A 14,112-nucleotide genomic window follows, 5' to 3' on the forward strand; every position below is an offset into this window, starting at 1 on the left:
GACTAAAGAAAAAAATGGGAGAGAGCAGGTGAGGTTCCAGTGTGAACTGAACACTGTCACAATAGGCACTAGCCTAGGCATTAGCATACAATCACAATGAAGGATTGCTAGCAGCTATGACTAAAAGTCTTTATTATCGTTGAGTGGCCATAGCAAATGAGGGGGATCTTACCCTAGATTATCCAAATCAAGATCATAGTTCAAAGGGTAAAGCCTTTGCACAACATGAAGGCAAGGAATGCGAGGGGTGAGAGCTTGAAGACGACCGCAGTGGTACAATGCCACTGCTATAGGCCTACTGACAAAATTAGGATGTGGGATTGGTACAGTTGATTAGCTGGCTATATTAACACATTGATCAGAAAATATCCTATTGTCTGTAATGATTAGTTCAAAGTCTAGGCAATCGCATCCCCAATAATACCATGGAACCAATTTACCTTTAAGCAATCAGTCATAAAACGAACACCGAACATTCGTTAAAGGCTAAACAGTAGGGTTGGATTGCAGTGGCAAAGTGCTAAGAATGTACTTAAACAGCTAGATCAAGTCGTTATGACAACAGCAATAACGTTTATTATATTACGGTGTTACATTTCCTTCACAATAATTTGCAAGGCATGATCAATTTTACGTTTAGCTTGTACTTCAAAATCGAACCTCCCCCTCCTTTCCGCATGGTACAGTCTAGTCTACCCATGGAGTCTACCCTTGTGACGTAATAGAAATTCAGCAGCCACGGCAGTTGGCTCACCCCCCCCGGTTTTCTGAAGAAACCCGTTGTTGTGGAGGGGACAGAGAGGAACTCAAGAAAATCGAAGAAATCTTGTTTTAAAGATTTGTTAGCGTTATACATACATTTTTGCGGTATTACCTATTAGAATACGTCTTTATCGTCCCTATTATTTAGCCACAATGGCGTGTGGAGCAACGTTAAAGCGCTCAATGGAGTTTGAGGCCCTTCTCAGTCCCCAGTCTCCAAAGCGGAGAAGGTGCAATCCACTACCGGGGACTCCTGGCACTCCGTCCCCTCAAAGATGCAACCTTCGTCCGCCAGTTGACAGCCCATCGCACTCGATGTCTCCCCCGGCTATCGGAGGCGAAAATAGGCTTACTCCAGGTAAGTTACGAGCACCGACTTGCTAGCTAAATGTGTATCTCTCGGACTGGGTAAAGATATGGGGGAGGGGGTTTGGGTGGAGTGGAATGGAATGGATATTAGTTAGCAGTTAGCTAGCTAACGTTTAGCTTGCTAGCAAGTTGAGGAAGAATAGGTGTTGAAAGCTAGCTAGCTAGGCAGACACAAGCCAGCATTTATATAGCTAACGTTAGCTACAGCAAGCTTGAAACTCACTGTTAGTGTAGCTAAGTTTCCCCAACACCTGACTACTCACTCCCATGTTGGCTAGTTAACGTTAGCTAGCTTGCACCACTAGCTAACGTTACCTATGCCCACAGGATCATGGCATGGCATACGCTTGCTAACGCCATAGCTAACCCGTAGAACCCCCGAGGCGAGATGCGTCTATAGACGTATTTTTCATTAACATTAATTAGAAACCTTCAATGTTTGGTGTGTGTGTATATATTTCATTTCGAACCTTTATTTGTATTCGTAAAACAGAGGTTTCCCTCATTTACAGTGGTGACGAGTTCACGCAGACACAAATATAAACAGAACAAATGAAATGTAATATTATTAAAGGTCGAAGTGCAAAGGTCTAGAGCCATGGATTTAAACTGTGACTTGAGGAAGTACCCCAAGCTTTAGGCCTGGATTACACTGGCACGGATGTCCATGGCTACGTTTTCGAATGGTAGCCATGGGACAAAACGATTCGACATTACGCGCGACAATTGTACGTAAATGGCCGGATTTCCCGATAAAGAATAGCTTGGTACGACCATCCCGTTCTCGCGCGCTCACATTCTGTTTCACTAACGCTAGTCTGGGGCCTTTCTCGTTGTTTCGCCGGTCTAGAGCGGAAGCGCGATGACGCATCGCATAATCATCCAGTCTGGACCGGAAGACGAACAGTTGTAATGTTTTTACTGTAGGCTACACGTGGTGAAGTTTCGAGTAGATAACATTCGCGATGGCATCACCAGTCATAACACCGACGAAAATTACAAAAGAAGATGCGAGGAGAACGACCGGTTAAGGAAAAATAAAGCAAGTGGATGTTGGAGGCGGGCTTTACAGGCTCGAGCCGGATGATGGGGCGGGCTTAAGGCAGTGAAGTAAATAGATACCAGGCTCTCCTCCCCGAGGAGAGACTGGTGACGTGAGGCTACACTAACGCAGAATGGTCTGGCCTTCGCCTCCTCCAGAGCGATTATGCCAAAATCCAGACCATACCGGGCCAATCAGGGACTGCGTTTTAACTGCTGTCCCGCTCCACAGTGGAAAGCAGCCCCTGATTGGTTCGTGTCCCTGCAGCTTGCTAAACAAACATGGCGGCTCCCGAAGCAACGAGTGGTAACGTTAACATTAGAAGAATAAACACAGCTATAAGTGCAGTTATTGCAGAAATAAGCTGAATCCCAAATCGCGCACTTGGGCGAAAGTGCAGAGCACTCGCGGCCTTATGGCCTCACATGCACGTTCCCGCTAAGTCCACAAGGGTTCAGGGTAGTCCCAAAACGGAATTGCTAGGTCCATAAGTGCACCACTGCTGCCATTTTGCGCACTTTAACGGCACGTACCGAAAGTCCGCAATTTCGCGGACTTAGGAGCAGAAAGTACCCACAGTCCACTGCGTCTCATGTGACACTGCTTGAGTGCATCCGAGTCATGATCCGAGTGCATCACACATAAATGATGACATTTGCCGATAACACAACATTTATCTTGAAATCCAAATGCTGCAAACATATCCCACCCAACATAATCTTTAAATTATTATTAAATTAAAACAGACGGCAGTCGGTCAATTTGCAGAGCCGAGCGGAGAGCTGAGGAGCGCGTTAGAGCAGCCTCTGCGTCGGAGGGACGCTTCAGCCAATGAAAACTAAGTGGGAGGGTCATTGAGCTAAACTGGCTTGGGAATCGTTGGCATGCCGCTGGAAGAGCTGTCCCATTTAATTCACGGCCCTGCACCCCCTGGCCCTTCCAGCTGACGTCAATTAAGTGCTCAGGCCGCAAGGATGGTTTGCGCACTCAGATTGGGATTCAGCTATAGACTTAATCACAACACTTAAACAAGAACAAGAATATGCACTAGCGGAGTTTCTCAGTGGAAACTGCCGTTCTTCCGACTGGATTTGGCAAAAGTTTGCTGAACGCTCATTGCGTTGCAGTGAGCTTGCTAAATCGGGATGGTCATACCAGGCTAGATAAAGAACCTTTTTAAGGAACCCTTCTTAAGCAACCATTTGCATGGGAGTTAAGAAGTACTTTGGAGTTAAGTGCTTCTTAACTCAGTTAAGTGCTTCTTAACTTGTTCGGGAAAACCCATCCAATATCTGTTCAAATCTCTTATCACACTAACACGCCCGAAAACGCATATCACACCACCATTAAAGAGCATATCAAACGGGTGATTTACGAGTTTGAGCTATAGCAATGAAGTGTGTATTTTTCTTGGCTAGTAGCATAGTCTAGTATGTAGGGCTGCTCGATTATGGCAAAAATCATAATCACGATTAATTTGATTGATATTGAGATCACGATTATTTAACACGATTATTCATTGATTTTTTTTTTTTATCAAAAGTTAACATTTTCTTAACAAATCAAATTATACATTGACTTTGATAACAATTAATTTATTAAATGTTGACAGTGGCTTTTCTTTTTAACAATGTTCTTTGGATTAGATACATTTCTCCCATGGGAGACAAATAGTGAACCTTGACCATAAATAAATAAAAGTGCCAAAACTGATAAATAAAGAAGCTTCAAAGCACCGCCACCACCACAGAAGAAGACTACCTTGGAAAAATAATTTCACTCGGACAGAACGCGTCTAAATAAGTTATTTAATCGTAGCGCCGAGGCTTCAAAACCCAGCATTTGTTAATATAGACCCTTTTGCTTAGGAAGTGAATTTTCATGTTCATCTGACACTTGTAAATATGAGCGCCTCTCCTAAATAGGCCGACACCGATTTATTTTGACGGCAAAGTGAATGGAGCAGCAAAGGACTGTTGTCTGGCATGAGCGAGCGGAATGCGACAACGGGACTGAGAAGGGCTACTTTGAGGGGCAGCTACGACTGCGTAGCAAATTTTACACACCGTGTCAACTTGGTCCAAATCTGTCTCCGCGAACCCATAGTGTTTCCACACCACTGATATTGTTTTAGCTCTCTTGTCCACCTCTCGTTCTGCTGCCATAATCTTCTTCTTGTCGTGTTTTGTTCGAGAGGAGCATGCGTGCACTTCGCTTGACAACTCGTCTCGCTTTGAACTAAAGTGTTTGTTTTGGGGCTTTGGGGGGTGGGGGAGGGGTCAAGCGCAGTATAGCACTACAGTGTAGGGTGCGCTTGATTTGTGCAAAATCGTTTTATGGCGATTATTTTGTTTTAATGATCGTTGACAGCCCAAATCTTAATCTAGATTAAAATCCGATTAATCGAGCAGCCCTACTAGAATGTTGTGAGTTTAAAATGCAGCCATCCAACCAACGCCAAAAGTCACCAGCAAATACATTTCCATCCCGTTTGTGTTCCATGTAACCTATAGGCCTGTCACTCTCGGTTCACCACGGATCTTCATTAAGTTCCTCCTTTCATTTTTTCCAGTAATACAAACAAACCAATTCCTTGTCACATATCTGATTTCAGACTATTATCCCCTATTAAACTGATGACATAGCCTATTTGAGTGGATCTTTTGCAAAAACAGACATCTCCATTTGTAGATAAGATATCCTAAATCATGTTTGCCCATATCTGCTGTGAGGTTTAAAATAGTAGGTCTATTCATCTCTTGATACAGAATGACATGAACAGACAGTTTGCGTATTCGTAAAAAACATTCACACACCCTAATATTTATTATCAAGCACAAACATCTGATTTCTGACATAAACCCGTTCAATAATCAAACTCAAATAAGTGTCTGATCTGCCCCTCCATGTGTGCACGCAGCACAGAGCAGAGTTTAGAGGAATCAGATTTCAGTTTCAATTCATCTGAAGGGAGTAAGGAGAGGGGAGGGGGAGGCTTTGGCTAATAGCCTCTCGTAGCTAGCTAGCCTCTAGCTAACATTCAGCTAACCTAGCCACCAAGAGGCTATAGCCATAACCACCTCCTCCTCCTACTCTCTGCACGTGAATTTAAACAGAAATCTGATTTCTCTAGACTCTGTGCTGTGTGCGCATGTGGAGGGGCAGATCAGACACTTGTTTGAGTTTGATGAGTGGGCGCTGATATGCGAAAATTAACCAAATGGGTAAAACAGTGGTGGCGGGGCAGAAAACAACGGTGTGGTGGTGTTGAAGTAATGACTCTGGGAATACACAATGTATGCCAGAACACCGGTAACACCGACAACCGCGGCAAGAAGACTAATGGGTGCTGCAACTGGTGTTATCTATGTATTTGTTGTGCTGATCAGTGGCGGTTAATGGTAGTTTTAATAGATTAATATCATTGTCTTCAGTGGTAACAGAGAGAGGTGTTTTGTACCTTCACCTATTAGATAAATCAAATAATTGCTTCTGCCCTCTGGTCCACCAGTTTGTGTTGACTGGGCGCCCAAGGACAAACTGTCCTCTGTTTTTGGAGCTCTCCCACCCTCATCATTGCCTCAGCTTGTGTCCTGAGGTGCTTGCCTTCTCCATTCAACCGTTTAAACCTTGTCTGTTTGTCTTTGTCTTGCTATCTCTTCAGATTATTGACTGCGGTACTTTCCATCAGCGATTACCAAAGGCTGTAGCACATCTTTACATATCTGCACACTGGCGATGAGCCAACTTCCCTAGCGAGAGTTTCCATGGCGCTACTGAAATACCTTTTGTCTCTGATTTTGGTTGCTGTTCTTCATGGCACTCATCCACCTGCAGAGGCCATTCCAGGAATTTATCCAATTTATTCCTCACTGTGGAGCGGATGGCTAACATTCTACTTTGACTTTCTTCTAGCTACGTTACATCAAAATTAAAGTTGGGAGTATTGAGATCAGAGGTGGGTTCCCTAGCCCAGCCTTTCTCAACCAGATGTCCGTAGAGCGCCATCAAGTGGGCCGCGGAGGCAGTGGTAGCCTACTGCAAAAGGCTTAGATAAATAAATAAAGTAAAAAAATAAATTACAAAGTTAGTTCTAATCTAATTGTACTCAAGAACCAGTTACGCACAACGCCAATCACATCCATTGGTGTTGAGACAAATGTCTTTAGCTAACATCACAGCTAGTGAACGCTCCCTCGGATGCAAGACTTCAGTCATGTTATGTTTTTTTTTCTCCTCGTATTTGGGAAGGTGGTCCTCAGATTATTTATTTTTTTACAATCAAAAGTGGGCCTTAAGTTAGAAAAGGTTGAGAACCCCTGCCCTAGCCTATCACAAATAACTTGACAGTGGTTGTGGAAGTCAAATAAGAATTCATTTCAAATAGATGGGATTACGCTTTGACTGTCAACCTGCATTCCTCCAAGGATAGTTTGGATGCAAGCAGCAAACCAAGGAGGGCGTTAATGGGCTTTTCACACATGCAGGTGTCAACAGATGCCCAGGCTCTTGTGAAAGCCAGCCAGATGGAGGAAGAGGTGTTATGGTTGACTTCCTGTATGATGCTTTTTTTTTTAAACGCTTGGGTTGAAAAGAGCCTCTTTGTTCAGCCTTGTAATTTCCTTGATAAAGCATATTTTCCTTGGAAAAAAACCCATCAATATACTGTATCTGCATCTTCAGTAGATGTATATCTTCATCAAATCCTCCCGAATGGCATGCTTGATCTCACAGGCCATCGGCGCATCCTCATTTGGGTCTTTTGTGTTGCAGAGGAGCTGCGCGTGTCGTGGCGCAACGATGGAGAGTGTAGGCATGCTCTCCTCTGACATTATGGTTGTGGCTGCTTTCATGGGTTTGAGGGCCTTCACCAGCTGTTCTGCACCAGAGGCTGTTCCAGGAACCCATCGGCCATTTCAAAAGCACATACTGTAGCCTGCAGTAGGCCATGTAAACTAAGGAAAAATACTTGTCTTAGATTGCCATCTGGTTACTGGTAGTAATGCTTCTTAGATTGCCATCTGGTTACTGGTAGTAATGCTATGTGAGGTGACCAGAAAAAAACAAATTGCTCAATGCAATGTGACAATGTCAAGCTATTTGATTTGGGTTAATTTACCCATCGAACACGTCACCTTAACCTACATTGCAACTGTTGCCCCTCCTGGGAGATTTTGCAGGAAACTCCACTGTTTGTGCCTTTCTCAAGGCCTGTAGATCTCTCCAACTCCTTCCTCTTCCCAAAACCAGTGCAGTGGATGGATTCCTAAGTGATACCGTGTAGTCCTCCTTCTGTCCCATATCGATATCTGCTGCTGTATTGCCTGACTGGTCTTGTAGTGTAGACCTATTGCATAGCTGCTCAGATTCTAAAGAGTCCAGAGGATCGGTCGGTTTACAGAGCGTCAAGGAATGATGCTTAACCGCCCAAATTCTGTATGATCTTGTCTAGTTGATAGGCATGCTGTGTAGTAACACAGCACTATTTTTCCACATTTCACTCTGCATTCCTGAAACCCAACTTCCTGACGAGTCAGCAAATCTGTTGCCGGTTGCTTCTATTCTTGTCCACGCCACAGCAATGAATGACAGACCCTGTCCTTGCTATGGCATACAGTGAAGAAGACTCCCTTGAGTGGGGTTGCCAGCTTGACCTATGGTACAGCGAAGGCATAGCAGGCCTACAGCCTGAAACATTTGACATTCTATGCCCCCCCCCCCCCCCCCCACACACACACACACAATACTGGTGTGGAGGGTGACGAATCAGGCGGCCTGTTGTCTCTCACTCCACCACCCCCATCTTCCCCACCAAGTTTGGTTCATCCGGCCTTTATTCACAGTTTGTGTTTACCCTCTGTGCCTAAGCCTTTTAGCTGACAGATTCTCCCTCCCTGAGCCTTTCGCCCGGAAGTCTCTGTGATTGATTGTTGGGCCTTTCTGTGGTAGGGTCACTGTTGCTTGGCAACGCTCAAGATTAGGATTCAGGGTAGCTGGCAGCGCTGGGAGTGACTGGCAGCAGGGGAGGTGCTTTGTCTGTCGCTCAAATGCACCCTGGAGCTTTGAGATCTCCAGGCACGTCCAGATTTCAGCCAGGAATCTAGTTTTGGGTTAAACTGGCAGCCAGTAGCCTCTGCCCAACATCGTTCTTAAGATGACAGATTTATCCTCTTTGTATTTCTGTTGGAAGTATGGTTTTGTTCTGTCGTATCTCATATCATATACGTTTTAGGAAGTTTGGCTGGGAATATGGGGTCGATTTAGCCTGAGTCCGGACATTCAAATCTGCCGACTCAGTTTGGCGATTCTTGGTCTGGTGTTACTATTTGAAACAGCTGGTTTTCCGATTAAAATATACAATTAACAAATGAGCGCTGAGGTTTCCAACGACTAGCCAGTGAGCGCCAAGGCGGAGCTGTGCATTCAGACGACGTGTCTTGAGGGCGACGGTAGTAGAAACAAAGTAGACTACCCCCCCCCCCCCCCCCCTCTGTTCGTACAGTAGCCCACTATGATAATTACATTACTGTTTGACTTGGCTCTGTATTGTCATTATGTTGTCTGTGGTTGTCATGGCTATGCATCGGCAATGATGTTATAATCTCCCTCCCCCATCATGGCAATTGGTTAGAGTGGAAGCAATGTCAGACTGAGATTCTCAACGGAGTGTAACAAATTGACAATTCTGTCTATCAGGCTAGGGTTGATTCCTATCTTGGCCTACCTTGGCCATTGTTTGGCTTCACACATTAATTTAAGTCATTCCATTTGTGATGACGTGACACTGGCAGGAGAGGACATACACACGTTCAACCACGTTTCATGTGAAAGGGCTAGGCTACCACTTGATTCTGAGCATTTAAACTTTAGCAGCCGCCGGGATGCAGAAGATATTAGACTCCCAGCGTCTCTGTGGGAGAAGTGTTGGTTTGGGGGGCATCATTAAGCCCTCTGGCACAGCTTTATGAAGTGTGAAAAGCCCGACTGGGGCTAGATAAACAGAGCCAGTCAGATTAGGGCCACAGCATTGTTAACACAGGAAGGCTTCAGTAGCAGCCACACCACCACTGCTCCTCTTGTGCTGCTACGTGCTTATTTAGGCCTCCAGCTCGGTAACGCACGGCCTCATCACAACCACAGTTCGTCGTCTTAAAATGGCATCCTTCAGGAAGACCCCCACCCCATGTGCTCAGAAACTTGGACTATTGATGTAGGCTGAAATAGCGATGACATTGCTCTCTCTCCACCCAAGATAAATGAGGCAGGCCTCCCTAGATATAGAGGTGCACTGTACCACACACTCACATACGCACTCATAACGTGTGCATAGTGGTGCAATAAGATAAGACCCTCTCATGTACCAGCTATCAACACTGAATGACGTACTGTAGCTTTAGCAAGCATGTTGTTTTTCTTTCCTGTATCTTCAAACGTTAAATCCTAACCTGATCCTATATTGATGGGGTGCTCAGAGACCTGCTGTGTGATATTATTTATCGTTTTGTTTGCCATGTAGACGTTTAGTGTACTTTCGCGATTTGGAGCCACAGTCTGCCTATGTTAGCTTTGTCAGTGTCCCTAGACTGGAGACCCAGCCTGGCAGTGATGAAAGACCTTGGAGGGCGAAACCCAACCCAGTTTCTCTGAAAAAGGGCTAAAGCGCGGTGCACTGTTTCACTGTCCCTTATCCGCATTGCAGTCAGATATCACCCAGGTCTTGTCTTCTAATCAATCTGCTTTGTACACACATGAGTCTCCTGCTTTTCTGCTAAATAGGCTAGACCTCAAGCACAAAGGATGCAGGCCCTTTTCTTGCTCTGAGCCTTGTCATCAGTCTATGTACCACAATAGGCCTCCCATCATGAGAGATTTAAAGAAGTGAAACTGATCCCTCTTTCTCGACAGTCACGGGATAAGCGGAGGTGGTACCTCTGGGAACTGTGTGTGTGTGTGTAGAGGGGGTCACAGCTGCTGTAGATTTGTTAACTGATGTTAGTCTTGCCCAGCTTTAAAGCTCTACTTCCTGTTGGAGTCTGTTTGTTTTGCAACCACACCAGCTGAAGATTGCTCACAGGATGTGTGCATAGCTGTGGGCCTTCATTTAGACGTCTGAACAATCATAACACTGTGCTCTGCAGCGTGATTATAGCTGGTGGTGATGGTCCATGTTCAGTGCTCGAAGTGAAGGGTGTCCTGTTGTCCCGGGGACAATAAAAACAGCACCATGGCTGGGACACAAAGATACAGTGTCTGGGACAATTCTGGGACAGTAGAGAAACTTATCAATACAAAGTAAATTATGTTAATGCGTCAATGAATCCTTTTGTTTAGTTTTTCAAATTCGAAAAATGTCAATTCAGTACTCATTTTCCGCACTGTCGATGTGAGCTGCGCTATTGGGCTCTCTTCTCTCCAACACAACCGCCAGTTAACACACGCTTCACTTCATTGCCACGCCTCCTCTCACTCACTGTAGTGCCATCCTCAAATCACTGCATAAATAATCCTTAGACGGAGCAGTGTAGCATTTCATAACGATTGCAGTTCCAGGGGCTCTGTGTCCCATAACTGTCCCGAAATTAACTTTCAAACCGTCCCAGACTGTTGTGTACGATGGCTCTTATACAACCAAGCCACTGTAGCTAACTAACATAGCAACTAGCTATCTAGTTGACAGTTGGCTTCTCTGGCTGCAGCTATGCAACGTTAGTGCTATAGCTCTTCATTCAGCTAGCTAGTTAGATACTTATGTCGCTATCTTCACGACTCACTGTCTGACTGTCGTAGCAGTCAGAAATTGAGAAATGGGGTCAGTGAAGTGATGCGAGTTACTGAAACAAAGTTAATTATGTAGAATAAAAAGGGGAAAAAAACAATTTGGGACAATGATTGTGAATTCTGGGACAGTTGAAAGTAGATTTTGGGACAGTTGCGGGACAAAACAAAATGAACAAAAGTTAATTTCAAGCCCTGTCCACATTACAATTCTGGATTACACACAATTTTAGATTCCCGTGCCTGTGCTGCTCTGCCTGGTTTGAGGGCTTTCCTGTTTTCTCCAGAGTCCCTGATGCCCCAGGCAATGCCCAAAAGTGAATTGGGCGTCTCTTGGGAGTGTCCCCGGGCCGTGCCAGTGTGTGACTTGTCCCTTATCCCTGGGGCGGCTGGGGCTCAGGGGTAGAGCGGGTCGTCCAGTGATGATAGGGCTGTCGGTTCGAATCCCGCCTCCTCCTGTCCACATGTCGAAGTGTCCTTGGGCAAGACACTGAACCCCAAATTGCTCCCAATGAGTAGGCTAGCACCTTGCATGGCAGCTTCCTCATTGGTATGTGAATGGGTGAATGAGAGGCCATTGTAAAGCGCTTCGGATAAAAGCGTGCAGTCCATTTACCATGTACCTGTGTTTTTGTCCCCTCCTGTCAACAGAGCAGATCTTCCAGAACATTCGTCAGGAGTACAGCCGCTATCAGAGGCGACGGCAGCTGGAGGGAGCCTTCAACCAGAGTGAGGCCTGCAGCTCCACCGACGCCCCCAGCCCCAGCTCCTCCCTCGCCGCACCAAGCTCCCCGCCAGGTGAGACACACACACACACACACAGACACACACACAGAGACGACTCGACTTTGTGTAATAAAATAAGGCAAAAGGGGCATAGAATATAATCAAATAGAGTAAAAACAGGTATGCAGTGCAACTTGTGTTGATAAATTAAAGTAACACACACACTACACATCTCACAACATGAAATCTATTTTAATCCTTATTACTGTACTGTTCTAGAAGCCCTCACAGTGATTAAGGCAAAAAAAATTAAGGTTTGCACCATGGTTGAAACTTTTAATTGTTTAACGACGCACACGTCTGGGCTGTCAGACGTCTGGACGGCTAACCCGGCCAGCCACATCGATGTCCACTCCACATGGGTCAGAGTAGGGCACAAGGCCAGAGGCTGCACTGTCCGTGAAAGGCTTGAGAGCAGGAGGAGACTTGGAGGAGAGAGCGAGAGGGAGACGTAGAGGCGAGAGGGAGACATAGAGGAGAGAGCGAGAGGGAGACAGAGGAGAGAGCGAGAGGAAGACATACATTAGTGCCATCTGACCCACTTGGTCGCCGAGTCGAATGTGACAAACGGCAAAGCTGTAAATTGTGCCATGCACGGTGCCTATTTTGGGAGTGGGGACGTCGACGTCGCAGACCGTGTTACCTGTTAGTGCGCCATATGGATGGCATGGCAACATCTTAAATTAAAACGTGTGTGCGTGCGTGTGTCTGTGTGTGCGTGTGTCTGTCTGTGTTTGTCTGTGCGTGTGTGTGTGCGTGCGCGCGCGTGTGTGTAGGTGCCTCGAGGAAGGACCAGCCCTCGTTCACGCTGAGGCAGGTGAGCTTCCTGTGCGAGCGCCTGCTGAAGGATCACGAGGAGAAGATCCGGGAGGAGTACGAACAGATCCTCAACACAAAACTTGCAGGTACGCGCCACTTACATCACCCTCCTCACAGTGCCCAGCTTAAACCTGTCCCCCGTCATACCATACACATTCAACACACCCCTGAGCTCCCAACAACCAAGCAAAAACACTCTAAACAATATGAAAGCACTGTGTTGGTGCCGTCTGTACATAATGTTCTGGTGATCATTTTCTGCAATTAGTGCAGAATTTGGTCCAGATTTATAGACAAGACCACTTGCCCAGACTGCACATTAGCCTGGAATGACATGATTATATCTGAGCATGATTTGTTATAAACCCATTAAACCATTTAAACCATTAATGAAATTGTTTAGACTTGTGACTGGATCTCCACCATATATCACTGCATTGCTTCAGAATGGTATAGCTTACTCTGTTCATTTTGATGTCTCATCTGGTCTTTGAGAGCTGCACTGTCACCATGTGTGCTAATACCCTACTCACATCCATCTGTTTCAGAACAATATGAATCTTTTGTGAAATTCACACAAGACCAGATCATGAGAAGATACGGTGCCCGGCCAGCTAGTTGTGAGTTTCCAGTTTCCTGACATTTTCCTCAGAGTAGTGAATGAGAAAGTGTGCTACAGAGAAGCGTCAGTTCCCTGGGCGTTATGCAGGATCCAAGCTCTGTATGCAGCTTTTTCCCCACTGCTGCTCTCATCCATTATTGAATTTGTCTTGTTTCAGATGTCTCTTGAACTCCATCGATGAGGATCCAGCTTCACTCAAGATGGCGGCTACTCTACTGGCTACTCTACTGCCTCTTCCTCCACTTGATTTTAATTTTCCTTTTTTTCCAAGCTATTTGGGTGCCATGGTTCATCCACTTTTTTTTTTTTGTTGATCCAAAACTGATTTCTACTCAAACTGTTGCTGCTGGCCAAAACATTAGAGGAAAATTAAATGTAAAAAGCCCCTGTTGATATGCGCGCTCTCTCTGGAGATCTTGACTAAAGCGGATTAGTGTTGATCAGTTCCTCTGCGCTGTAGAAAAGCTTGGCTCATGTGATAGTTGTGTATAACCCTCTCAGCAGCTGCACTAAGGCCCCTCGCCTCTCTCTACCAGGTTCCCTCTTCTCCAACCCTTTATCTGAGGATGTGGGTTTTTTCCCTTTTGAAAAATAAAAGTTCTGTGATTCAATCTAGGTTGTATTCATTTCTTTTTGAAAAGCCCATTTGTGTGTGCGTGTGTGTGTTGTGGTCCATCGAGACTTGTTATCCCGTATCTTGTTTCAGATAAGTATTTGTTTGAGTTGAGTAAGCATTCTTTTATCATGCCTTGGAAAAGAGGTTTGGAATGATGACCTTTTCAATGTTTTTACTGCTTGATTTTTGAGTGGAGGGGAATAGAGTTTTGCAGTATGAATAGTATTTACTATTTCCAGTATCCTGAAGTTGGTGTACGTTTGAAGTGCCTTTATTTCTACAGCATCTAATGGCAAGTGCCAACAAAGCCCTACACATTGA

At 45.3% G+C, this 14,112-nt stretch overlaps 1 protein-coding gene across 1 annotated transcript; it reads left to right on the forward strand.

Annotated features, from left to right (window-relative positions):
* The first annotated feature begins 770 nt into the window (after positions 1 to 770).
* Positions 771 to 13,736, forward strand: akirin1 (akirin 1). The gene is made up of 5 exons (XM_084444059.1): positions 771 to 1,120; positions 11,600 to 11,746; positions 12,511 to 12,639; positions 13,102 to 13,173; positions 13,333 to 13,736. Exons 1-5 carry the CDS (start codon positions 916 to 918, stop codon positions 13,341 to 13,343), a joined length of 564 nt encoding a protein of 187 aa, XP_084300185.1. The 5' UTR covers positions 771 to 915; the 3' UTR covers positions 13,344 to 13,736.
* The last annotated feature ends 376 nt before the right edge of the window (positions 13,737 to 14,112 follow it).

Source organism: Borostomias antarcticus (assembly GCF_949987555.1).
Source record: "Borostomias antarcticus genome assembly, chromosome: 10".
In the NCBI taxonomy this organism is placed as follows: Eukaryota; Metazoa; Chordata; class Actinopteri; order Stomiiformes; family Stomiidae; genus Borostomias; species Borostomias antarcticus.

Excerpts from the sequence above, each read along its gene's own strand:
- akirin1 (XM_084444059.1), top strand. The coding sequence starts at position 916 with ATGGCGTGTGGAGCAACGTTAAAGCGCTCAATGGAGTTTGAGGCCCTT. Across the intron at positions 1,121-11,599 it reads CGAAAATAGGCTTACTCCAG|AGCAGATCTTCCAGAACATT; the intron begins GTAAGTTACGAG and ends TCCTGTCAACAG. Across the intron at positions 12,640-13,101 it reads CCTCAACACAAAACTTGCAG|AACAATATGAATCTTTTGTG; the intron begins GTACGCGCCACT and ends CATCTGTTTCAG.